Source organism: Stegostoma tigrinum, chromosome 12 (assembly GCF_030684315.1).
Source record: "Stegostoma tigrinum isolate sSteTig4 chromosome 12, sSteTig4.hap1, whole genome shotgun sequence".
NCBI lineage: Eukaryota > Metazoa > Chordata > Chondrichthyes > Orectolobiformes > Stegostomatidae > Stegostoma > Stegostoma tigrinum.
This window is the reverse complement of record NC_081365.1, coordinates 31,425,459-31,451,668: the sequence shown is the minus strand read 5'-3', so window position 1 is coordinate 31,451,668 and position 26,210 is coordinate 31,425,459. Positions and strand designations below refer to the sequence as shown.

The 26,210-nt window shown below is 37.3% G+C and overlaps 1 protein-coding gene across 3 annotated transcripts in view; it reads left to right on the top strand.

The window, feature by feature from the left end:
- Positions 1-26,210, top strand: part of cblb (Cbl proto-oncogene B, E3 ubiquitin protein ligase) — a 160,977-nt gene that overhangs the window by 131,607 nt on the left and 3,160 nt on the right. For all 3 annotated transcript variants that reach the window (XM_059650264.1, XM_059650262.1, XM_059650263.1), the window contains 5 exons: positions 8,210-8,310; positions 10,634-10,771; positions 12,621-12,700; positions 14,424-14,543; positions 20,703-20,846. In XM_059650264.1, coding sequence (XP_059506247.1) covers positions 8,210-8,310; positions 10,634-10,771; positions 12,621-12,700; positions 14,424-14,543; positions 20,703-20,846 — 583 coding nt within the window. The remainder of the gene's footprint in view (positions 1-8,209; positions 8,311-10,633; positions 10,772-12,620; positions 12,701-14,423; positions 14,544-20,702; positions 20,847-26,210) is intronic.

The following is a 26,210-nucleotide window of genomic DNA, read 5'->3' as shown; positions in this document are numbered from 1 at the left end:
ACAGATGTCAGAGGTAGTTTCTTTACTCAGAGTAGTAAGGGTATGGAACACTTTGCCTGCAACGGTAGTAGATTTGCCAACTTTAAGTACATTTCAGTCATCATTGGACAAGCATATGGACGTGGAATAGTGTAGGTTAGATGGGCTTCAGATTGGTATGGCAGGTCAGCACAACATCAAGGTCTGAAGGGCCTGTACTGTACTGTACTGTGCTGTTATGTTCTATGTTAATATTTTGCTGATATAGAATTAAGACACACGTTAGCTGGTCAGTGATCTCTTCTGCTGTTGATGAGTTTTGCCACGTGTAAATTGAGTACTGTGTTTGCGTACTTGGGTGACCATGCTTTTGAAACATAAACTGTTGACTACAACATGCCTTGGGATAGCTGATAAATTTCATGGGATTGTCCTAAATTGAACTTTTTTTTAAAACCAAGCCAATTAATACAATAACTTCAAGGATTAAATGTAAGCAATATCAAATTCGAGCCACATTAAATCATCATCTCAAGAAGATCTTCCAAATTTTTCAACCTTTTGTCAAGTTAGTACTCTACTCTGAATTTATGTCTCAACATCAGCTCAATGCAAGGTGGAAATGGCTTGATGTTAACAAAATTATAAAGTATAACACTCCCAGGTGTGTCGTTATTGTTTTGTATTATATATGGATTTTACTGGTCTGTTCTTTAACCCCCTAATTTGCATGTACAAATTTTGACTTGCCACTGTCCTTCAAATCCCACAGTGTTTCATGATTTTCTCATTTTGAATTGTCCCCTCTGTTATTTTGTGTATGACTTCTATTCAAACTCAGGGTTCAAATATTTTATGACACTGATGCATTGGGAGTGTTGGAAAGAAAGGGCAAAGCAAGGTCGTGGGAAACACCTGGAAAGGACCAATACTGTAATTGTATTAGGCAATAAAGGCATTAAATAGGAAACTAGAAATGAAAGCAATAAGGGTACAGCTGTAATTATGGGTTACTTTAAGCTGCATGTAGATAAAATCAGATCCATAACAATGCTGTAGAGGAGGAATTCCTGTAGTGTGTACGAGATGGATTTTCTTTCCCCTCTTAATCAATATGTTGTGGAACCACCTAGAGAGCTCCCCATCCTAATATGGAGTATTATGCGATAAGAAAGGAATAATTGGTGATCTACCTGTATGAGACCCCTTGGGGAAGAGTGACAGCGATATGTTAGAATATTTCATTAAAATGTGGAGTGGCTGATTCTCGGACTGTGATCTGAAATCTAAGTAGAGGAAACTATGACGGTATGAGGTGTGAGCTGCCTATGAAAAATTGGGGAACATTACTTAATGATGTTGAATAGACAATGGCAAGCATTTAAACAGAACGTGGAAAAATGCAATAAATTGTTTGTTCCTGTCTGGCACAAAAGTAAAACTGGAAAGGTGGCCTAACCATGATGACAAGGGGAATTGAGGATAATGTTAGATTCAAGGAAGGAGCATACAAATTGGTCAGAACAAAGCAGCAGACCTGAGGATTAGGATCAGATTAGCTTTTGAAAGGAGGATCAAAAGAATTGGCTAATGAAGGGATAATACAGAATGAGATTAATTTGCAGGGAACATACAAACTGACTAATAAAGGTTCTGTAGGTAAGTGAAGAGATTAAAGATTAATGAAGACAAATGTCATCCCTTACAGTCAGAAATGGGATGTTATAATGGAGAGCAAGGAGTCGGCAGACCGATTTAAATATATATTTTCCTCTTGCCTTCACAAAGGAGGACACCAACATCCAAAACATGTTAGGGAATACAGGGCCTGGTGATAGGAAGAAACTGAAGGAAATCAGTATTAGTGGGGAAACAGTGTTGGGGAAATTGATGGGATTACAGGCTAAAAAATGTTCCAGGCCCAATAATCTACATCCCAGAGCACTTCAAGTATCCCTAGAAATAGCTCACATTGCTCATCTTTCAAGACTCTGTAGACTCTGAAACAGTTCCTTAAGCTTGGAAATTAGCTCAGTTAACCCTGTTATTTAAAAAAGGAGGTCGAGAGAAAACAGTAAATGCTGTGGTTTATTTTAAAGGTTTTAATAGCAGAACAGAGAAAACAGTGAAAGGATTGGACAGAATCAGGTTGGATTTAGAAAAGGGAAATCAGGTTTGACAAGTCTCCTGAAATTTTTAAGGGTTGCAACAAGTAGACTTAATATGAGGAAGCAAGTGGATGTAGTTTATTTAGACTTTAGAAAGCTTTTGATCAGATCTTACATAAGAAATTTGCATATAAAATTAAAATGCACGGAATTGAAGATTAATGGATAGAGAATCGGTTGGCAGACAGGAAACAGTGGGAATAAATGGGCTTTTTCTGAGTGGCAACCAGTGACTAGTGGGGTATCTGAAGGAACAGTGCTTGGGCCCAGCTATTCACAATGTAATAATGATTTGGGTAGGGGTGGGGGAGTTCTAAATGTAATATCTCCAATTTTGCAGTCAACACAAAGCTGGTTTGGGGGCGTGAATTATGAAGGTGAAGTGAAGTGAAGATGCTTCATTGTGATCTGGACAAATTGAATGAGTGGGCAAATGCACGGCAGATGAGGTACAATTTCGATAAATGTGAGGTACCCACTTTCACAAAAACAGAAGGCAGGTTATTATCTGAATGATTGATTGACAGATTGAGAAAGGGGGATGTACCACAAAACCTGGGTGTTCTTGTTCACCATAATAACAAAGTGTAAAGGTGGATGAACACAGCAGGCCAAGCAGCATCTCAGGAGCACAAAAGCTGACGTTTCGGGCCTAGACCCTCTGATGAAGGGTCTAGGCCCGAAACATCAGCTTTTGTGCTCCTGAGATGCTGCTTGGCCTGCTGTGTTCATCCGGCTTCACACTTTGTTATCTTGGATTCTCCAGCATCTGCAGTTCCCATTATCTTTGTTCTTGTTCACCAATTGCTGCAAGTAAGCATACAGGCACAGCAGGCAGTGAAGAAGGTATGTTGGTCTTGATAGAAAGAGGATTTGAGTACACCTTGTCGCAATTTCATAGAGCCTTGGTGAGACCTTGGTGTTATATTGTATGCAAACTTGATCTCTTTCTCTGAGGAAGGATGTTCTGGCCATGGAGTGAGTGCAGTGAAGGTTTGGCAGCGTGATTCCTAGAATGGTCAGTCTGACTTAGAAAGAGAGACTGGATTGAGTAGGTCTGTATTGCCTGGAGTTTAGAAGAATGAGTGGCGCTGTCAAAGAAACCTAAATTTTAACTAGACTAGACAGGGTAAATGCAGGAAAAATGTTTCTGATGACTGGGAGATCCAGAACCGAGGGTCATAATCCAAGGATACGCCATTTAGAACTGTACTGAGAAGAAGTTTCTTCACTTGGAGTGTTGAAACTTTGGAATTCTCAGCCACAGAAAGCAATTGAGGTCAAAACAGTGAATGTTTTCAAGAATTTTTAACTGAAACACAGACTGAAAATCTGCAGGTTTGGTATTAACAATAAAGTAGGAGCTTATGCAGCAAAAAGCAAGATAAAATAGCTATTTACAAATAACAATTTGAAAGATTCTGAAATACATATTAAAAATACGATCCCATCTATTGCAACATAATCATTTCATACGACTGAACACAAGAGAAAACTCTGTTCTGAAGAAGTCATATCGATTTGAAACATTTGTTCAACTGCTAGAAGTGCTGCCTTTCCCCAGTACTTCTAATTTTCATTTCACATTTACAACATCTGTAGCAGATTTCTTTTGTTTTAGCAATTGTTAGCATAGCTTTTAAGTCTTCAGAGTCACTCAAAACAATTGTACAAAACTTGAAATACTCTACCTTGGTTCAATATATTTTTTAAAGCTTCAGCAGCATTGATGAGATTAGGGACAAGTTGTGATAAAATCCACTCATGCAAACATAGTGCAACACTTCACATTTTGTCCAGGACAGAAAAATGTGAAATAGCGCTTTTTATCACTTCCCTAGGAGATATTTGGCCTTCACTTAAATAAGTCACTTTTGCTTTAGCAAATTCATTCTTAACCAGATTTATATTCAAGATAAAAATTGAAAAAACTGTAGATGCTGTAAATCAGAAACAAAAGCAAGTCACTGGTAAAGCTCAACAGATCTGGTAGTATCTGTGGAGAGAAAGAGAGTTAAGTGACCCTTCCTCGGAACCAAATTGGCTTTATCTAATTAATCAAATAGTTCAATCAAGTGAAGTAAATATTCTTCCTAGATTTGACTAAAAATAGCCAAACCATTAATCTAAACAACAGTTAAATAGTCCTTCAATACCTTTATTGGTTAATTGATGCAATGTTGGTGCATTTTTCATTCCAGATGATATGATTTTGCATTGTTTTTCCAGTCTATTCCCATAACTTTACTTGTGATTCTATAATAGTCTTTTTGAGTTAATTTTATAGTTTCCGGAAATGAAGGCATAATCTTTTAAGCACCTCTGTGTAATCTAATCTGAGTGCTGTAAGGTCAACTTCTGAACTTTTTATTTCTGATTCATTCTCCAATTCTGATATTTCTATTACACTCCCTTCTACTTTCATCACCAGTGTATACCTATTTCCTATCATCTGTCATAATGCCTCTTTAAGAATTAATGTGACACACTTACTGACTTTTTTTTCTCCTATGTGGTGTACTTGCCACATCATTAATATCATTTGAGTTTCTTTATGATTTGATAAGATTCAGTGAAATTTGTGTTTAATAGTTCTCCAAAGACAGTGAACAACACTGACACCTTGCTTCTAGCAGCAACATTTCAAACTTTGGCCTTTGTATCTGCTGCAGTTTTCATTGTTTGTTGAGGATCCCTCAAATACTTCTTAGTCAAGTCACAGACTTTGGTCAATTTCTCCCTAAAATTCACAATATTGGAAACTTTAAATGGTCCCCTCACCATATGTCCATAAGAGCATCCTTAATCATTCCACACTGTTGAAACGCAAGAGAAAACTCTGTTCTGTAGAAGTTGTATTGACTTAAAACGTTAACGCAACTGCTAGAAGTGCTGGCACAAAAAGTTGCTGGAAAAGCCCAGCAGGTCTGACAGCATCTGTGATGGAAAAAACAGTCAACGTTTCAGGTCCAGTGACCCTTCCTCAGAACTGGGCAGTTCCGGTGACCCAGCATTTACATTTCTTTCGGTTTTTATTTTTAGAAGTGCTGCCTTTCTCCAGTACTTGCTAGTTCCATTTCATGGAAAGACTGGGACTTTTTTCACTGGTGCGTGGGAGGTTTATAAGATCATGAGGCGGGTACATGAGGTGAATGATGATCTTTTCCCTGGGATGGGGGAGTTCAAAATTAGGGGGCATATGGGATATTTTTAAGGTGAGAGGATAAATGTTGAAAAGAAGAAGTGAGGCAACATTTTTTACACTGGTTCGTGTGTGGAATGAACCCCACAGGTAGTGATGGATGGCAGTTACAGCTGGCAGTACAGTTAAAATGTTTAAAAGACATTTAGATAAGATAATGAATGGCAAAGGTTTGGAAGGACATGAGCCAAGCACAGGCAAGTGGGACCACTTTAGTTTGGGAACATGGTCAGTGTGGACTGGTTGGACTGAAGGATCTCTTTGCGTGCTTTATGGCTCTGACTGTCTGACAAAGGACACCATTATCCAAATCAAGCATTTGGTGTGCTTGCCTTTATTGGTGAGTGCATTGAGTAGAGGAGTTGGGAGGTCATGTTGTGGCTGTACAGGACATTGGTTAGGCCACTTTTGGAATGCTGTGTTCAATTCTGGTCACTCTGCTATAGGAAGGATGTTGTGCAACTTGAAACTATTGAGAAAAGATTTACAAGGATGTTGCTAGGGTTGGAAGGTCTAAGCTCTCGGGAGAACGTGAATAGGCTGGGGCTATATTCCCTAGAGCGTTGAAGGCTTAGGGGTGACCTTGTAGAAGTTTATAAAATTGAGGGGTATGGATGGGGTAAATAGACACGGTCTTTTCTGTGGGGTGGGTGAGTCAAAAACTAGAGGTTTAGGTTTAAGGTGAGAGGGGTGAGATTTTAAAAGGAACCTAAGGGACATCTTCCTCACACAGGATGGCGTGTGTATGGAATGAACTGCCAGAGGAAGTGGTGGAGGCTGGTACAATTACAACATTTAAAAAGCATCTGGATAGGGATGTGAATAGGAAGGGTTTAGAGGAGTATGAGCTATATGCTGGCAAATGGGACTAGATTTATCTAGGATATCTCGTCAGCATGGCTAGTTGGAGCAAACAGTCTGTTCCTGTGCTGTGCATCTCTATGACCTTCTTGAAAATAAGCTTTAATCATGATTTTCAAAGCTTGATGCTTGAGATTGCTGGTGATAAGCTGAAGATATAAATTGTTTTATTCCAAGACACACACTCTTTTTTCCAATAATTGCGGCATTAAAATGACTGTTTATCTGATTGCACTTCCTTGGGTCTCATAGCTTGCTTAAAAAAAACTAAATTTTCTGATCTCACTTTAATAAGCAAGTTTTCCAAAAGGCATTTATTGCCTGCCATAATTGCCCAGGGGCAGTTAAGAGTCAATCTCATTGTGGGTCTGGAGTCATATATAGGCTAGATCAGGTGAAGATAGCAAATTCTTTCCTTAAATGATGTTAGTGACACATATGGATTTTTAGCAATGGATACACATTTGTAATTGGGCTAAACTTGTTAATTTTTGACCAACCTGTCTCCAGTGGATTAAACCGTGACTGTTTCCAAATATTCCTGTTCGTTGCCTATTTGTTCAAGTGCTTGCAGTCTGACATTTGTGAACATTCCTTAAAGCAGTAAAGTCTTTCAACCTGTAAATGCACTTGATCTTCTGGAAATTTCTTTCCAGGGTCCTGTGGATTTTTTTCACTTTTGCACCTTGTGTTATTAAGCAATGACACTGACCACTGATTGGTCAATCAGTTTGTATGTAGAAGGATGCCGCACCATTCCTCTTTCCTTGACTCGGTCTAAGGGCCTATTTGGTTTCAGTGATAGAAGAGCAATCACTGATGAGTCCTAATATTAGCTACTTCGATATTATTATTAAGGCTGTTGGGGGAGATAGATGTCACGTCCGTCCCCTTCTTGATCTATAGTTATTCTCCTGATTTCCCCATGCAATACTCTATGACATAATTGGATTGGATGGAGCTTAATGTAGCCTCTAACATTAACCCTTCCAGAACCATTACCTGAGGAAACATTTAGTTCAGATTTATACAGGGAAAGCTCAGATATACGATGGAAACTTAGCAATACAAGTGAAATCTAAGCCCTAAGCCAATGCAAAGGGAAGTAAGTACTCGGAGACATTTCTGGTATTGTTGTGGCTCAGAAATCATGATATTGAGTGAAAGAAACAGGTGTAAGCATTGGGATTGGTTTGTTTTCTGGTCATTACTGTCAAGACTGGTACTTTTCTTTTAGGTTGTATGGGATCCTCGCATTGGAGTGCTTACTTTCTGGTAATGCGATATAATGTGTAAAATATGCTTTCTGCAGGAAGTTTAACCATAGAGCTATCATGAACTTTGGAGAGGTGCTACCTGTGTTTGCAGTGAACTCACCATGAAGTCAGTGATAAACCATAGCCTTACACCTCTACAGTGGACCTAATTGGTGTGTTTAAATTTGCAACGTCTTCAGGTTTTCATCAAGCTGTGATGTACAGTCGTGATCATATTGTGACAAATTACATGGTGTAGAATTAGGAGATTTTTTAATTTGGAGCTATACTCTTCCTGTATGTACGGCTAATGTTGCTGAGTCCACGGTCGGAATTTAATGCTTATTCAGCAGTCAGGTTATCTGCAATTTTGATTTTTTGTCTCTGGTCATTGCCTTTGTACTTGTTATCGTTGCATTTTCAAATTGCTGAGCCAGTGTTGATTACAACATGGAAGGAAAAACTTCAGAAGGAAGAAAAGCATATGGCTTTATATGATTCAGAAGCTTTTAGACAGCCGTCTTTAAATAGTCCATTGATCCTGGTCGTCCTGTTTGGTTAGAGTTTTCATTCAAGGTCACTCATCAGTGCAAACCAATAAATATAAGTGGGTAAGTTTTATACATGCACTGTTCACTACTGCATGATTGTGTAATTATTAAAGATATATGAATTGCTTTTTAGATAGCAGACGTTGAAGTTTTTCTGCCGTAAACAATAATTAATTTGTTCACTTTTAATAGACAGTCACCAATGGACTTCTGAGGACTGATGAATACGATGTACCTCCGCCACGCCAGTCTCCTCCTCCTCCAACAATTACAGCATTTTCCAACAACACAAAGTGAGTTGATGTTAATTTTAATGAAAAATGACTATGTTATACGATTAGATATACCAACACGGAGTTTTGGTGGCTTTGTAGTAGCTTAGTAATCCTAAATCAAGCTAATTATTAGAAATGTCAAGATTTGGGAAACTTAGAACATGATCTTTTACTAGAATTATTAATGTTCATTTAATCCCAGTCGTAATGGAATTATTCTCTCAATGTGATCCTGCTGTACTAACTAGAAATATGTTCAGTTCAATTACTTGTCTACAGTGATTATTAGTGTTGGTATCTGTGTCATGGTAGGACAAGGGTCAGGTGGTATTCCTGATTATGACTTAGTCACCTCTGCTGGAATGCCATTTAATGGTATCAGAATCAGCCTTGCTGATGGCTGCTCCTTTTGAACAGTGTTAACCGTCTTCACCGTGCAGGGATGCGCATAGATGAAAGGTTACTTTGGTTGTAATGGTAACTATAGTGCTGATTATGTACATTGATTTCCAGTTAAGATACATGTTGATTTTGAAATTCACATCCTTGTTTACGTCTTTCCTCGACCTTGTTCTTCCCTGTCTCTGTAATCTGCTCCAGTTCTGCAGCTGACCAAAATATTTACATTCCTTTAATTCTGGCCACATGAGCATTTCTGATTTTAATTCCTCCGCCACTGGTTGCCATTCTTTCAGACGTATGGGCTTTAAATTCTGTAATTCCCTTTCTAAATCCCTCCATCTTCAACAAATGCCATAAAATCTGCCTTATGTATACTAGTATTTCCTGCATAGCTTGATATCAAATTTTACTTTGATTTTGTGAAACACTTAGGTATGTTTAATTTCTAAAGGTCCTTAATAATTACTTGTTCCTACTGCTGCTTCCTCACCTGAAAGGCAAAACACATCTTTGGACAGGATTTTTTTTTGTTTGTAAAATGAAGTTTTCAGTATGTTGCATATAAGGTTCCAGAAAATCATTGAACAATTTGGTTATATGGTAGTGTTTTTGTTTGTACCTGTACATTACCCTTTAAGGGCAAGGTCAAAATCATAATCATTAAGAAATGTATAAACAACAATTGAATAAATTAGTTCAATTTTTTGCTGCAAAGTCTCCTAAATCCAATATTTCAGTTTTTAGATTTCATTGGAAAAAATCAACTGAAGAACAATTACTGTCAAAATTAAACTCGCTGTTGAGAGGAAATGATTATCATACTAGAGCACTTACGAATTTATTCATCACTCATAATAACTATCCATAAAAGGAAATTTAAAAGCCATGCTGATGCATAGAATATCCATGTTATACTCACTTTCTAATACAGTTAGTTTTTAAACCTTTGCTTCTTTAATAGCAATGTGTAATCCTGAAAAGAAAATGAGTGATGAAAGTAAAACTGTGAAAGTGATGAAAGCTCCTATAGTCCATTGCCTGCAACAATTTGGAGTTGCAATCATTTACAATTTCTTTTTATTTGCCAGATGGTGTATGATCTTGGACAATCAAGAGAAGTTAGAGATCTGTGAAGTTTAATTCTTTTAATTTTAATTTTGCATTCTATTAACATAATGCCAAAGTTGAGGCTTACATTCGCAATTCTGAAAGGCTTATTTTAGCCTAATTTTTCTCTTCCCCATCTGGTTTTTTTCCAACTGATTTTCATAACAAACATCCTTAAGGTAGAATGTGGATTGGTCTTTTGTTAATCACAACAGCTATTATATCAGCTAAAGGAAATGAGCAAGGGCAGCCCAATGAAGATTCACCATTTTGTTTGCCTTTCTTTTTGCTTTTCTTTTTGAGGAATTTTGTTTTCAGGATTTTGTATAATCCCTTGTTAACAAATCTTTACAGAAACAAAGTCAAAGTCAAGAATTTCGCATCTTTGCAATCAAACGATGTTGTACATCAGCATTTTGTATGACACGGGTAACCAGTCGACAGAGATAATCTTCTAATTTTGTGGCTTACCAATGACTGCAGCCATATTAAATAAATCTTCAAACTTCTGTGGTCACCAAAAATAGATAATTGTCATTTTATCTGAGTTACCTCTTATGAAGTTTTAATTTAAAGTTGCCAAATTTAGCATGCTGGCAATGTATTTAAAATGAAAACCATTGTGTGGAAGGTTTTAATGCAAGTGGGAACTAAATTGCAGAGTTTATGAACTGTGTAATTATTCTACTGCAAAATTCTTTCTTCCATTTAGCAGGGCTGCTGTCAATTATGGTGACAGCTGTTTGAAATCAGGAGCAATGTGTTATGTAAAGCTCTCTGGGGAATTTCTTTGCATTGAATCATTCTATTTATCAGAGGTTTACTTTTGTAGATATCAACAGCCAAACTCAGAAATTCAAAAAGGGCTTAATGAGATTCATGAAGATGAATACAAGATTCCATCATCATATCCAGTGTCCATACCTGTGCAGACTTCCCATTTGCAAGCTGTGAAGCCACGTGCATCAAAGTAAGTTTCCTGTTTTTGGATAGACTTGTCTGATTTCGTTGCATCGCAAGATGATTGTTACAATTTCTACTCTTCTGTAATACAATACTGGTATATATGTACTTTTTTAAAAAAAAATCTTTTAGCTTTCATCAAAAGCTTGAGGAATACTCTATGCACTGTCTACATTCTAAGATAACAAGTTCATTAGAGATAAACATGAATGTTAATTTTAACAGGCTACAAATCAATAGTTTGTGTTTCAAAAATAAAGCTACATTTTAAACACTTAAATACCTTCAGTTTGGTGATGCTGAGAATGTTGAAGTTTTGCTGAGGTGTAATTCCAAGGGTCATTGTCACCTCATCCACGTGATCATTATCCTTTAATTTACAACCAAGTGTGTTACTTCACCAGTTTTGACTAGTAGTTTTCTGTCTGTGCTTTAGGTTTTGTCCTTTACCATGATGGATTTGTGAACATTTTGCACTTAGAACACAAACTTGTTATTTCAGTAATCTGATGGTCGCTGGTGGGGTCTTCCTCTCATGCTAGAAGGCTGTTGAGTTCCTTTTAGTGTTAACTAAACTGGAATTCACATCTACATTGCAGCTGTAGGAGAGGAAATGTAACCTTAATCAATTAACTTAAAGTCTGATTTGAATAATTGACTACTTTCATTATTGTGATATTTTCATTGTGGACATTTACTTAATGGCTACTCCCACTTCAAAGTGGACAAATAAAATTTGAGAGTTGCAGTTTTGATCAGAGGTATTACGTTAGAACAAGTTACAACTATGAAATACATTAACAAAGTTCTGTACACTTGGACAAAAACTAGACAATTCTTTGTTCAAATGTGTCTGCTGCTTAGTTTTCCGCAGCCTTATACATTTGTGCTTTTATGTTTGTTTAAGACTGGACTGGCTAGTAAGTTTTTCACTCAGACTTCTTTCCATCAGTTTTGTGAATCCCAGCAGGTTTACTTTTGGTTTGCAGCTATCTGTATGAGACTGTGTTAACAGTGAGTATCATTAACTTAAAACTGTGACAAGTGCATTTCATTTTGGTATTAATAACTCTTCTTAAAAAATTAAAACGTTTAAAATTTCCTTTGCGGCATATGCATCATCCAAGTTCTGGATGGAAGTAATTTAATGTTGGACTTAGAGGACTTTATTGAAATGATTTCCTACTAAGCAAAAGTTTTTAGATCAATTCAGTATATGACTCCAGCGTAAATGTGCGCTGCATCAGTGATACTTCAATATAAAATTTATTTTTTAAATCCCCAATCAAAAACGCAACTAAAGCAGAAATCAACACATGCCCTTAAATTATTGCAGCGTAGTGCATAAGATAGATCTAGTTTTGACTTGAATTCACTTTGGGTAGTGTATATTCCCAAATAGTAGATAATTAATATATATATTTTCATATGAATGTTTAAAAGGCCCAAATAAAACTTGCTGTTGACTTATTCTGAAAGCTTGTTTATATATTTTTTTAAAAATCATAGATTTTAACTTCAATCGTATTTGCAGAATATTATCTGGTATTTACTGAAAGAGAGCTAGGAAATGAATTATTTTGAAAGGGTGGTGTTGACAAAAATGTTCATTTTACTTTACTATAAGTAGACAAAAGTGTGCCATTTCCCAACTAATCTGAATTTGCACTGAGTTGAGAGGACAGTATATAAATCTATTACATTCGCTCCTGCATATTTTACATTCTGAAAGGGAATTGACCTTCTCAATCCTCACTGTGCTCATTGACTTATTGGCTTCTGATTTCCAAGTGTCTCACTCTCCCAATTCCTGTAACTTTCTCCAGTTTACCATTTTCTTCTGTTTAATGTTTCAGAGTGATTGAAAACGGACAGTGTGCTAATGGAATACACAACAACACATCAGAAGCAAAGAAACCTAAGGCACTGGACATGGGTAAAATAGATTTGATTTTTCCTTTCTATATTGAAATTTATTTTAAGAAAATAAATTGAAATAAACAGTTATTAGCTGTATAAAAGTAAAAGCTCCGAAATACAGTGAGTATAGCTTGCGCCTCTACCTCCTGAAGATGTGATCCTTGTATTTGGTTTCACTTAATAAGGAAATATCGCCACCTGTTCTTAATTATTGCTTGTAATGCTAATACCTATCGCAATTAAAAATGATGAATGTATTATCATAGAATCATTCATTTTTTGTAAGATAATTGTTACATTAAGAATATCTGGAATTGAACACTAGTCTCAGATGTTGTGATCATAAAGCTATCCTCAATGATAATGGCCCATCTGGTTCATTAATGTCATATAGGGAAGGAAATATACCATCCTTATCCGGTCTAACCTAATTACCCTCTGAAATTGCGTATCAAGCCCCTGAGTTTAAGGGCAATTGCAGGTGGGCAACAGTTGCCAGCATCAAGCACATCGCTTGAATAAAAATTATTGATACTTCTGCCATGCACCAACTGGACGAATTATGTCAAATTACTGATGTTTATTAAACCTTCTATAGCCCTACCAGCATTGACCGCTATCCTTTCAGCTGCTGTAAATCTCAACTTCTGGAAATACCTCATCTAAAGGCACTCCACCACCCTCTCCTCCTTTAGGATGCTCTTCAAGACCTATTTCTTTGACCAAGAATTTGGTCATCTACCTTAAAATGTCCTTATGTGTTTTAATATCAAATTGTGTTGATAATGCTCATATCAATGTACATTTTGCGACATTAGAGGACCTCTGAAATGCGCATTGTTGTTTAATGTTTATTGTAGTTTATTTGTTCTTGGAATCAGTCGATCATATGACAGTCATTTTTGCCTGCTGACCTTTCAGTGTCCTTTTATGTCTAAAATAAATTTTAGAAGTTGTTCACTTTAAATCCCTGATCCAAGAAATTATTCCTTTCTGACAGAACACCGTGATTATGACTTCCTAGTTTCTCCACTAGCTATGTGGTTTAGATTATGTTTATTGATAGTGCCTTATTATCCTAACACTGTTCAAATAATTGCTTTCAGAATATACGATCCCAGTAGAAAATTCTGATTGACCATTGTAGTGATATTCAACAATGAAACTTTGGAACTTATGCCTTTCTGTTTTGACAAATGTTGTCTTTTGGATTACTTTCTCAAACAGATGTATATTAAGGAAAATTGTTCTCTGTTTTCTCCAAAGTTTGTAACTGCTACATGAGAATTGTTTATTTTGTGCAGTTCTTCAAAAAGATATGTTTTGCAGAGAAAACATGTCTGACATGATTGTATGGCAATAAGCTATATAGGTTGTGTTCAGTCTTCAGACTATCAAATTTTAGCCAGAGCAGCAATTGTGATATTCAGTTAGCCCTAGTAATCTTGGGCTAGTGTGCAAGAAAGTCAAACAGGGTCTTCTTTCTGTATCCTGTACAAAAACTGAAATGGGTTGGATGTAAGAACACATGACTGGGCTCAACATTGTTTTTGTTGAGGGTTCAATAGTCTGCTTGAACTTTGTGTCGGCTTTTACAAAAGGAATGGTCACTGTGGAACCAACTTCTAGGACCAGTGGAACTACAGTCCAGTCAGACATTGAATATTTGGGAAATGATGGTGGGAAAAAAACTTATGTAAAAATGCAAATAAGTTAAAATGTGCTTTTGTTATTTTCAGATGATATTTTTGAGATGCCAATTGTTCCAGCTCGACTTCCAGTAAGAGACCACCAAAAGCCCAGTTGCTCCTCTCTGAACAGAACACCCTCTGATTATGATCTTCTAGTTCCTCCTCCAGGTATGTAATCAAGATGACAATGCAATGATAGGAGCTTAACATTATGATTCCTATTATGACTAAGTACATTTTTATTTTTGAGTATGTATGACATGCCGAAAATTCAGATTATTGGCAATCTTCGTGTTATTGAATGGGCCACCCATTTATTAGATGGCATAGAATTACTTCCCATTCTGTTGAATAGACCATTCTGTGAGACTTATTTGATTCAGTCTCTTACAAATCTACTTTTTAATTTTCACATTGAGCAGGCTGGGAAGAATTTGCCAATAGAGTAGTCTTGAATTTTCAGATCTCAATCTGGTGGTGCAGGCTCTGAGAGAGGGTAACTTCACCTGAAACATTAACTCTGATTTCTCTTCACAGATGTGCCAGACCTGCTGAGCTTTTCCAGCAATTTCTGTTTTTGTTTCTGGTTGTGCAGGTTTGAATGTCTGTTTCCTGACCAGATTACCTGAGGTCCAGTACTTCTGTGCCCGCCTCCCTAACACAAATGAAAGTTTTAGATTCCTGAGATTACCTGCTCCTAACCATTCATGGCTATCAGGTGGGGCTCAATCAGTAGGATGGGGATTGGTGGAGCTCCCAGTCTTGGCTACACGACTGCAGTATCTGCCCTGTTGTAAGCTGGTGCAAGTTAAACAGCTACAAAATATGCAACTTTCCTTCCACTATTCAAAACTCAAAATGCTTTGTAAAGAACGTTTACTGGTCTCATTCAGATCACCAGTGTGTGCAAAATTTGCAACTCCTTCACCAAGAAATTGTCCAAAAATCTGTCTTCAGCTGCTCATCATTCTGTAGAATAGAAAAGGCTGAGCCAGTCTGTTCAAAATTTTAACACTTCTGACATTACATTTTTACAATACGTTCTTACTTATCGTCAGTATCCAATAAAACAAATACAACAATAGTAAGGTTAAATCCAGACATCTCAAAAAATGTGGTTTAAATGTTCATGATTTATTAAGTGTAGGATTTAAGCATGTTAGGATTTGCAATCAATTTACAATCTTTTTGGAATTGTTAAAATTCACAAAATTATTTGAAATGAACTATGGGAAAAGCACTTTGCAAGCATCGATGCGGAAATAAAGCCAAGGGTATTTTTGCTTTTAGTCAGAGAGAACCATGGAAGAATTGAAGCAAAAATAAGCATTTGGAGAAGGAAAGAAAGGCATTAAGCATGGTTGATAATTTTTACAATGACTTGAGGGTACTGCTTCCGACAAAGGTTTTGCCTCCGTACTGCGGCCCCAGTGATTCCTGAATAGTTAATGTGGCCTTTCAAAACCTATCGTCACATTTATGCATCTGCCATAATGGAGGTACTGTTAGATTTTTTTTTTATCATAATGCTTAATCTTGTGGAAAAGATGTAAGCGTTTAATTTTTTTAAAAAGACAAATTGTGTGTATATCCTATAGGTCCAAAATCTCTCAAAATTTGATAATTACAACTAATTGAAAAAGAAAATGAGAGCCTAATTAACTGTACTGGAGTGTAATACATTCAAAGCAGTTGTTAACCTACATTTTTATTTTTAGATAAAATGAACAGTTAAAAATTAGGTCATTTTTGATGCTATCTTTAACAAAGAGGTTTTTAAAATTTATTTTTCCCAGCAAGTATTCCCCTTGTGTTTCTGTCCTCACTGTCTCTCCTTGGCATTCAGCTGGATACAAGTTCATGAATAATGTCAATCTCTGTCTTAAGCATGAGCTTTGATTGTTGGCATGAATTTCTGGAGTGGAGTGCACCACTAATCACTCCAGCGCTGTCCACGTATGTTTGGTTTCAGTAGCTGTGTGTGGGTGGCAGTGGTGTTTTACTTATCTTGAGTGCTAATGGAAATTTTAAGATTTATCTGCTTACATCTGACTTGAGATCAGTTCACATGACACAGATTGGAGAGCAAACCTTTGACCCTTTCTGAAAAAAACAAAACAAAACTATGACTCCATCTAATCTTTATCGTTCAACTACTCATTTGTTAACTTGCTGGACTGTTAGGTTTAGGAGGATTTTATTGTAACATTCTATTACTGTTCATATTGGATGTTTGTGAAACACTGCTGTACAAAGTCGAGGAATACAGTTGTTCTGATCAGTAGCCCAGTTTTACAAATTGCAGGGAATTTTTTTTGTCTACTCAAGGTTGTGCTACAATAGTTTGAAGAAAGTTGTCGTGGCATGATTTAAAAACTACTCACGATTGAGGAAAATTATAATTGCTAGGGAATTAAAAGTCCTGGGAACCTAAGCACAAAGCAAAAAATAGGAGAGACTGGATCAGAAGAATAAAGGGGGACCTCAGAGGAACCTCAAATTATAACAGCACTATCAGGGATAAATGCAGGAACAATGTTCCTGATGACCGAACTGTCTAGAGCAAAGGGTCAGCAGTGTATTTAATGACATGGAGTCAGCCATTTAGGACAGAGATGAGGAGAAATTCCTTCACCCAGAGAGTGGTGAGGCGAGGGAATTTTCTTCCACAGAACGGGATTGAGATCAGAATATTCAGTGTTCTGAATTGGGAGTTAGATATAGTTCTTTAGGCTAAAGAGACGAAAGGGTATGGGAGAAAGCAAGAACAGGGTGCTAAAATCAGTGATCAACCAGATCATGTATTGAATAGCATAGCAGATTCTTAAAAAGAAAACTCAGGTCAGCAATGGAGGAAGACTGCTAGGAAAAGACCAAACTGAACATTGAGTAAACACCAGAAGACTACTTTTTGTGTTTTGCTCTGGGCACCCTCACCGTCTGTTCCCATTGCTCCTCCTCTCCCCCTGAGCATAGTGTAAAAACCACCATATAGCAGCCTTTTCAATTCTGTCAGTGTCACATTGAACCTGAAACATCAACTCTGCTTCACTTCTCACAGGTTTAGTCAAAGTTTCTCTAGCATTTTCAGTTTTCATACTCAAATATTCACTGTATGCATCCCAGTTTTAGATTAGATTAGATTCCCTACAGAGTGGAAACAGGCCATTCGGCCCAACAAGTCCACACTGCCCTTTGGAGCATCCCACCCAGACCCATCCCCCTATAACCCACGCACCCCTAAACACTGCGGGCAATTTAGCGTGGCCAATCCACCTAGCCTGCACATCTTTGGACTGTGGGAGGAAATCGGAGCACCTGGAGGAAACCCACGCAGACACTGGGAGAATGTGCAAACTCCACACAGACAGTCGCCCAAGGCTGGTATCGAACCTGGGTCCTTGCAGCTGTGAAGCTGCAGTGCTAACCACTGAGCCATTGTGCCGAAGTTTTCTGTCTTGAAGGTCCTTCTTGATTTATACTTCACAGAAATTGACAATCTTCTAGCACTTCTTGCATGCTGTCATTTCAATTCTTGCAGTTGCTTTAATGCTTAAGACTACAAGGTAAGCAGTGATCAGACAAGTCACGTACACACTTTACAGTTAACGATGACTGAAGGGACTAGTGGGGAGAAAACCTTGCTGCTTTAATGAATCCTCCTTCCTTACCTACTGCAGCACCACTAAAATCAGTTATAACATTCCATTTTCTGTCATGCCTGAGACCTGCCAGCAGTGGAAAGGCCAGGAATCAGATTAGGGTCTTTCATAATTTGAATCAGTAGCTTGTCAAGTTTGCCATTGAAGCACACATGGAGCCCCAGAAATAATAATCCTAATTAGTTTGAATGTTGTCTTTACACTTTATTTAGTCTGTTCTCCTGATTGCATGTTCTTGTTTAAACAGAGAATGCTGATTATTACTAAGGGATTTGAGGTTGTCTGGCTTTTTGTGGCTGGCAGCATCTACAACTAAGTTCTGTCAAATGATCATGAGCACAAGTATTTCTGTCATTTATTTATATCATTTCAGTCTCAGTATATTTTCCTGGAATAATATGGACAATGGAAATCATCAAAAGGGGAAAGAGGGAAAATGATTTCTTTCAGTATTTTGTTTCAAACAATACCATGCTGGGTTGTTCTTCAGCACCGTTTTAAGTGATTATGGGTTCCGTCAAAGTTTGATAATGTTTCAGCTCCTTTTAAGGATTACATCTTTATTTTAGTTGTAATGATAGATTATCTTTGAAGGGAGGGCAACATAGATTTACTAGAATAAAGCTTGGACTGCAAGAGTTAAACTATAAGAAGCCATTAAACATAATAGGGATGTATTCCTTGAAATTTAGAGAATGAAGGAACAGTTTGAAAGAAGTTTTCACGATATTAAGAGGATTTGATAGGGTAGATAGAAAAAGAGTTTCTACTGCTTGGTGTGTTTAGGGTTAGGTTACATAGCTTGATCATTAGAGCTAGATCTTTCAAGAGTAGTGGTGAGATGCAGTTAATGTTTGTGAATTGTTAATTTTAAATTGAGGGAAGAACAATGTGTGGAAAATGTAGTTGTATGTCATTGGGGAACTCATCAGTCATCACATTATTGACCGGCAGCATAGACTACAGGAACCTATTGACCTACTCGTTATCCTGAAAAAAAAAACTTTTGAGAGACACTGAGGAAGAAATTCTACACAACACCTGCAATCTGTCAATACAATTCAAGCTTGCTGATGCAGGTTATCTCTTGGGGCCATCTCAGAATTGCATGAATATATTATGAGGTCTGGAGGCAAATGAAAATGTGCTGTGGTGGGTGTGCATGTGATAGCAGCCAACTCTTCAGTCTCCAAATTATGGTAAGTTTTAAAAAAAAACATTTTTCTTTGATCTAAAGTTGTCCTTAATAAGGAGTGGATTTGACCACTAAAAAAATGATGCCTGTGAAGGAAAGGTGATTTGAGAACAATCTTTTTTCTCACGTACACTTAGGTTATGAAATGTACTCCCTGGAAAATGTGGTAGATGCAGGTTCAGTTGGTTTATTTGCTGATTGCTTGGATGGAAATGGTGTGCAGGGATATAGGAAAAGCAGGAGATTGACACCAGGCAATAGAAATTTTGCAGGCATGATGATGCGAATGGCCTCTGTACTACTGTGAAAACAGACCGTGCTTCCATTGCATATTCAGCATTCTGTTCTTGCTGCATTTGTTTCTAAAATGGGTATTATGTCTTTATTTGAGCAGTCTTTTGCTATTTGAAGAGGTGCCCTGGAGATTTGGATGTTTTTGGCTTCAGTTCAGCATACTTCTGGGTGGGAGTTGTTGTGGACCAGACCAAACCTCATCAAAACACCAAGGAGACAGCCTAGGACCTAACTTTTATTTTATCTAAAAAACTAACTTTTATCTTATTTAAAAGTAAGTGTAAGATGCTGCATTCCAGATATGCTTCACTTCGTTAGACTACTAGGCTTTAAGCATAACCTGCTTTATTCTTGTGCCACAGTTAAAATACAAACATTAAAAGAAGAATTGGCATAACTTTCATTCTATTGAAATACTTAACTAAATAATATTAAATTTAATTACTACTCATCAACTGTTCCGATATAGCTGCAACCCGTAAACGCACTCTTGGCAAAAGGAAATTCAGCAAAACAGATTTGCTCACTTGCTATCTCCTCCAGTCCATTAGAAGGAACACTGACAGCATGAATCTAGTAGCAGAGAGAACGCGAACTTTTCATAGCAGCAGAGAGCACAAGCTATACCAAGCAGCTTCAGTTTCAAAACTCCAACTTGAACACTGAAAGTAAAACTAAAATGCTGGGACTGTCTGACCTGATTCCACCCCCCTCATACTTTTTTTGTCTAAAAAGTACCCAAAGCTATTTACTCTGCAATCCATAGAGCAGGTGCCTCGGCACCTGGTTTACAGCACCTCTCTTCGAGAGAAGCAGGACAGAGCAAATCCCTCTCTCAGCCGCATTTCGACACGGTCGGGATAGAAGGTTGTGCTTGGAACTTTGTCTCCCTGAACTCTGGTTGTAATGGGATCTTTTCCATTTTCCTCATCAGAAGTTTATTTCTGGTATTGTGCTGTAAGAAGCCTTTATTGTTTTATTCTGTGGAAAATCAGCAACTGTATTTGTTGAACGCTGTAGTGACTTAACTACTAATCTCCAATTTTGTCCATAGTAGATTTTGGATTTGAAGTTGTTCTTAAATACCTTGTCACACAGGCCTTTTGATTTGTTTAAGCCTGTAAATGTCAATGCAACCTCCTGTTTGGTTTAAACCTGTGTTTGTTTTGCCCACAGGTGATAATAGTACACTTGACAGCCTTCCTCTGTCTTTGCCTCCGCCTCCACCTCCTATACGGGTTAGCCTCCCTGATCTGCCCAGATCCTCTGGCTCAGGCAGCAGACCTACATCTGGACACGGTCCTTTGCATTTTAGTGCAGGTAATTCAGTTTTTCATCGGTTATGATAGAGTTGTGTAAAATGAAGCATGAATGAGCCTCTATTTGTTCAAACATACTGAAAACTTCCATGGTATTTTACATTATATTGTGACATACAGCAGACTACCAGCAGGTGTTTTCTTTTTATTGACTTTTTTCGAGCTTGTCTAGTCTACTTCAAATATTTTTAATAAAGTAAGCTGTCGTGTTGTTGCACGGAGGAACGAACACAACACGCTGTCATCAAAGAAAACTTTTGACAGTTGGAGACAATCAGACCAGAATACACAGCAGTAACTAAGCACCTGTCGTAAAGTGTTGCGTTCTGTCTTTGTTTCCATTGTCAAGCTTTGTGTCCACATTTATAATGGAAACAGGTTGTGGAAACTTGTATTGCTTCAATTATATCCAAACCAGTGGTGACACTGCAGTAACTCCCAGGAAGGAGAGGGTGCAGTATTGTTTAACAGGTTTAGTCAGCTCGTTTAACTGTGATATAGGAATCCTTTATTGAAGATGTTAACAGTAAATATGTAAATATTAAGAATTTTAACATATCATGTATCTACTGGTTATTTCTTCACATTTCCATATCTTCAACTAAGTTTTTATATTCTCCTGTCCCGACTCCCCTTGTATGTCATTACTGTGCGCTTGAACTTGGAGATCTGCTACTGCTGGACTGACTTGGGCTAGTTTTAGAGATAGTTGGCGTCTCCTGGTAGAGTTGACTGGCTTTCGTTAGGTTAGAGTTTGAATTCAAATCTGGTGTCATTCAGTGCTGTATCTTTTGGACTGCAAGTATTGCAATATTGCTGTGATATTTAGCACTTGGTTAAATTGTGTTTCTTGAAGTTTTGAGAAGCAGTCACATTAAATTGGATATTTTCAGCCAAGATCATTCAAAAACAGTCAAACTTTGCCATCTCTCACCACTTCATTAAGCTGTGGTAATTTAAACCAGATTCCGTTTTTGAGACAAATGTAGAAGCAAGTTATTTATAAACTTTCACAGACCTGTGTTGTATTACAATACATCGTTCAGCCAGTATCAGACAGTTTGCAACTTGTGCTTGAAAACTGTTTATTTTTGAAATCAAATAATGCATTGTCTTCATTTACGTGCAATAATGCTTTGATCTTTAAGTAATACCTTATTCAACAAGGTATTAGTGACATTTGCAACAAGGCAGGTGCTTTTTGGATTTTGGCCATATATAGAAACTACTAAATACAAGAATGATCATAGTTGTTAGAAATAGTATTACTGTTCTGCTATTAGTACTTACAATAAATCCTCCTACTACCTCCTCCAATGAAAGTGTCATAAGGGAGAGCTAAAGCAGAAACCAGAATATTTTCCAAACACTACTAAAGATGTGGGAGATCCATATTACATAAGTGGTATTCTGTTTTTTTAGGAATTGATCATTTATACAGATGTAGGAAGGAATTAGCTTATTTTCAAATATTAGTGATTAGTATAATTAATATATCCGTTAGTCATTGCCTGTTAAGTTAGGAATCATCAGTGAATGACTATTTCAAATCAGCAGACTAATGAAAGGAAAAGTGATAGGTAACAAACTGCAGTTTGGTTCAGTAAACGTGAACTGAGATAGCAGGGGTTTAAACGTTATAAATCGCTAACTCTTACATTAGGAACATGAGACGTAGGATTCAGCCTATCAAGTTTGCTCCATGTTCATTTGGATCTTGGCTAATAATCTACCTCTTGGCAATTGTAATTTTTCTGAGTTCCTTCCTGCCTTCAATTTCTTGATTTATACCTGTTTCCATGATGTTTGTATTCTTTATGGTGAAGTCGATGCAAAGTTCCTCATTAATTTATCTACTGTCCCTTTATTTTCCATTATCAGTACTCCAAGCTAACTTTGTATGTGACCAGTGTTCATCAAGTCATTTATTTTAAAAATATTTATAGAAATTCTTGCTATCTGTTTTTATTTCTGACTAGCTTTCATCTCTATAATTTTTTCCTCCATATTTATTTTTCAGTTATTCTTTGCCTTTTGCCGAATCTGTCTTTGCACAATGATTTCTTTACTCGAAGTTTAATGCTATCTTTAATATTTTGAGTTAACATTTCTGTAGTGAGTCTCTTCCTTAGAATTTTTCTTTTATTCTCCTGGATGATTCTAATTCGTATTCTTTTAATTGGCTGTCACTGCATATCTATTGAACTATTCTTTAATCTAATGAAATACAATGTGAGTAAATGTGAGGTTTTGCACTTTGGAAAAAAGAATACAGGCGTGGACTATTTTCTAAATGGTGAGAAAATTCGCAAAGCAGAAGTACAAAGGGATCTCGGAGTGTTGGTCCAGGATTCTCTAAAAGTTAACTTGCAGTTAGAGTCCGTGATTAAGAAAGCGAATGTAATGTTGTCGTTTATCTCAAGAGGGTTGGAATATAAAAGCAGCGATGTGCTTCTGAGGCTTTATATAGCTCTAGTTAGGCCCCATTTAGAATACTGTGTACAATTTGGGCCCCACACCTCGGGAAGGACATACTAGCCCTGAAACGTGTCTAGCGGAGATTCCCACGGATGAATCCTGGAATGGTAGGTTTAACGTATGATGAACGGCTAAGGATCCTGAGATTGTACTCATTAGAATTTAGACGGTTGAGGGGAGATCTAACAGAAGCTTACAAGATAATGTATGGTTTAGAAGGGGTGGACGCTAGGAAGTTGTTTCCGTTAGGCAGGGAGACTAGGAGCCGTGGACACAGCCTTAAAATTAGAGGGGGTAAATTTAAAACTGAAATGAGACGACATTTCTTCAGCCAGAGAGTGGTGGGCTTGTGGAATTCATTGCCACGGAGTGCAGTGGAGGCCGGGACGTTGGATGCCTTCAAGGCAGAGATCGACAAATTCTTGATCTCAGAAGGAATCAAGGGCTACGGGGAGAGTGCAGGGAAGTGGTGTTGAAATGCCCATCAGCCATGATTTAAATGGCGGAGTGGACTTGATGGGCCCAATGGCCTTACTTCCACTCCTATGTCTTATGGCCTTATGGTCTTAGCAATTCACTTTAGCCTATTCTTCTTTCATTCCTCATAATTGACCTTTTTAAATTGTTAAACAAATGGTCTCAGATCCACTCCTTTTTCTCTCAACCTGAATGTAAAATTCAATCATGTTATGGTGACTGTTCACTACGTGTAGGGATGCCTTCACAATGAGATTATTCATACATCCTATCTCATTGCACAACCAACCATGGCTGGATGGCTTCAGAACGTTTTGTTTTAAGAATTTATCCCAAAAGCATTCTGAAATCCTCATTGAAACAACTTTGGCTCATCTGACTTCTCCATTCTATTTGAAGATTAAAATCTCCTGTGATTATTGCTTTGCCATTCTGACAGACTCCATTATTTCTTCCTGAATGCTCCATCTTACCATAGTGTTTATGTTAGGTAGCCAGTATAAAACTCCTGCATATGAATTTTTCCTTTTACTAATTTCTATCTGTACCAAAACTATTCCCACATCTTGGCTTCCTGAATTAAGGAGATTTCTATTAGGCCCCAGTAAAACGAAGAACTGCAGATGCCAGAGCTCTGAGAAAAAGGCAAGAATGGCTGCTAAAACTCAGTAGGTCTGGCAGAAAATGTGGAAACAAAGCAGCGTCAATGGTTCAAGAGTGGTGAATCTTCATCAAACCTGTTTGCAGCTCAGGAAAAAATGGCATTTATGCAGAAGGGGAGGTGTGACTGGGGGGAGTAGGAAGAGGGTAGGTGGAAGATGTGAGTGAATCGGTGGACATGGCTCTCAGACAGAGACAGACAGACAGACATATGAAAGGGATAGGTACTGGAGATTATGGATAGTAGGCTAGGATAGAAGGAAAGCTGAATAATTAAGTGATAATAAGACCTAACAGTAGGAAGGACTGGATGAGCTGTACTGAAAGCATAAATAATGTGACAATATGCCAAGCAGTAGTTGCAAATATGTAACTGTCATTCATCATTAACTAACAGAACAATCTCTCCATCTTTTCCTAGTGTCCTGAACGCCCCAAAAGTATACAAAAACTGAAAGAACTCAGATGCTGTAAACTAGAAACAAAAACGCAAATTGCTGGGAAAGCTCAGCTGGTCTGGAAGCATTCTTTAGAGAAACCAGAGTTAACATTTCAGGGCGAGTGAACCTTTCTCGGAACTTGTGTTCGAAATCCACGTTGATTCTGCCTGATTTTACTATTATTTACTTAAGTGCCAAGTCAGCACATCCCTAATATTGTCCCCATCACTGATGGTAAAACTAACTGGTCTGTAGTTCTCCATTCCCTCCTTCCCTCCCTTCTTAAATACTGGGATCACATTTGTTATTTTTCAGTTTGACATGCCAGGATCTTTAGAATTTTGAAAACCAACCACCAATGCATCAAATTAAATCTATAGTTTCTCCCACAGTCTGGGGGCCCAGCTCATCTCGTATCCAGTTAGAATCTAATAGCAATAGATTTCAGTTGTTCAGTGTTATTTTGTGTAACCCCTTCCATGAAAGTGCATAGACAAAGTAATTGTTTAGGTACTTTGCAATTTCCCTGCTCCTATCTGCATCTGTATTGGAACCACATTTGTTCTAGCTAATCATTACATTTTCATGCGCTTGAATAAGCTTTAATAGTCTGTTTTAATGTTTCTTGATGTTTTGCATTCATGTTTTCATTTCTCGGTCTTCCTACACTGGATCCTAACTTGCTTCCATTTCTCAGGCTTGCCACGTCTTCTGCAATCCTAATAAACCTCTTTCTTTAATCTACTGTAACTTTAACTTGTTAGCCACAGATAATTCACTTTTTCTACTGGATATTTATGCTTAAGAGGAATGTGTATTTATATGTGTATCTATTACTTTAAGTACTTAATCATTGTTCACTGGCAAATCTTTGTGTATTTTATTAATCCACCATGCCCAACTTGCCTCTTGATAGTTTCCTTTTTTCAGAATTAAGACCCTAGTCTCAGTACGAGCTACATCATATTTAAACTTATTGTAAAATTTTAGTGAATAATGATCACTGTTTCCCAAAGCTTCTTTGGAGTGAGGTTATTAATTAACCCTTTGCCTATTGTGTACTAATAAATGTAAAATAGCCCAATTGCTAGTTGGTTTTCAATGTAATGCTTCAGAAACCCATCTTGTGTAGTTTTTTTTTTATGGAGCATAGAAAATGTCAGGCTGGGCAGGATAGCATTGGAATGGTTAATGAAGTTCTTTGTCAATAGGTGAAAGAGACCCAGTGAAATTTGCTAATCCATAGCGCATAGTTAAATTCATCACCAAGTAATAAAAGATGAAGTATTTATCTTTGACTTCCGCAGGTA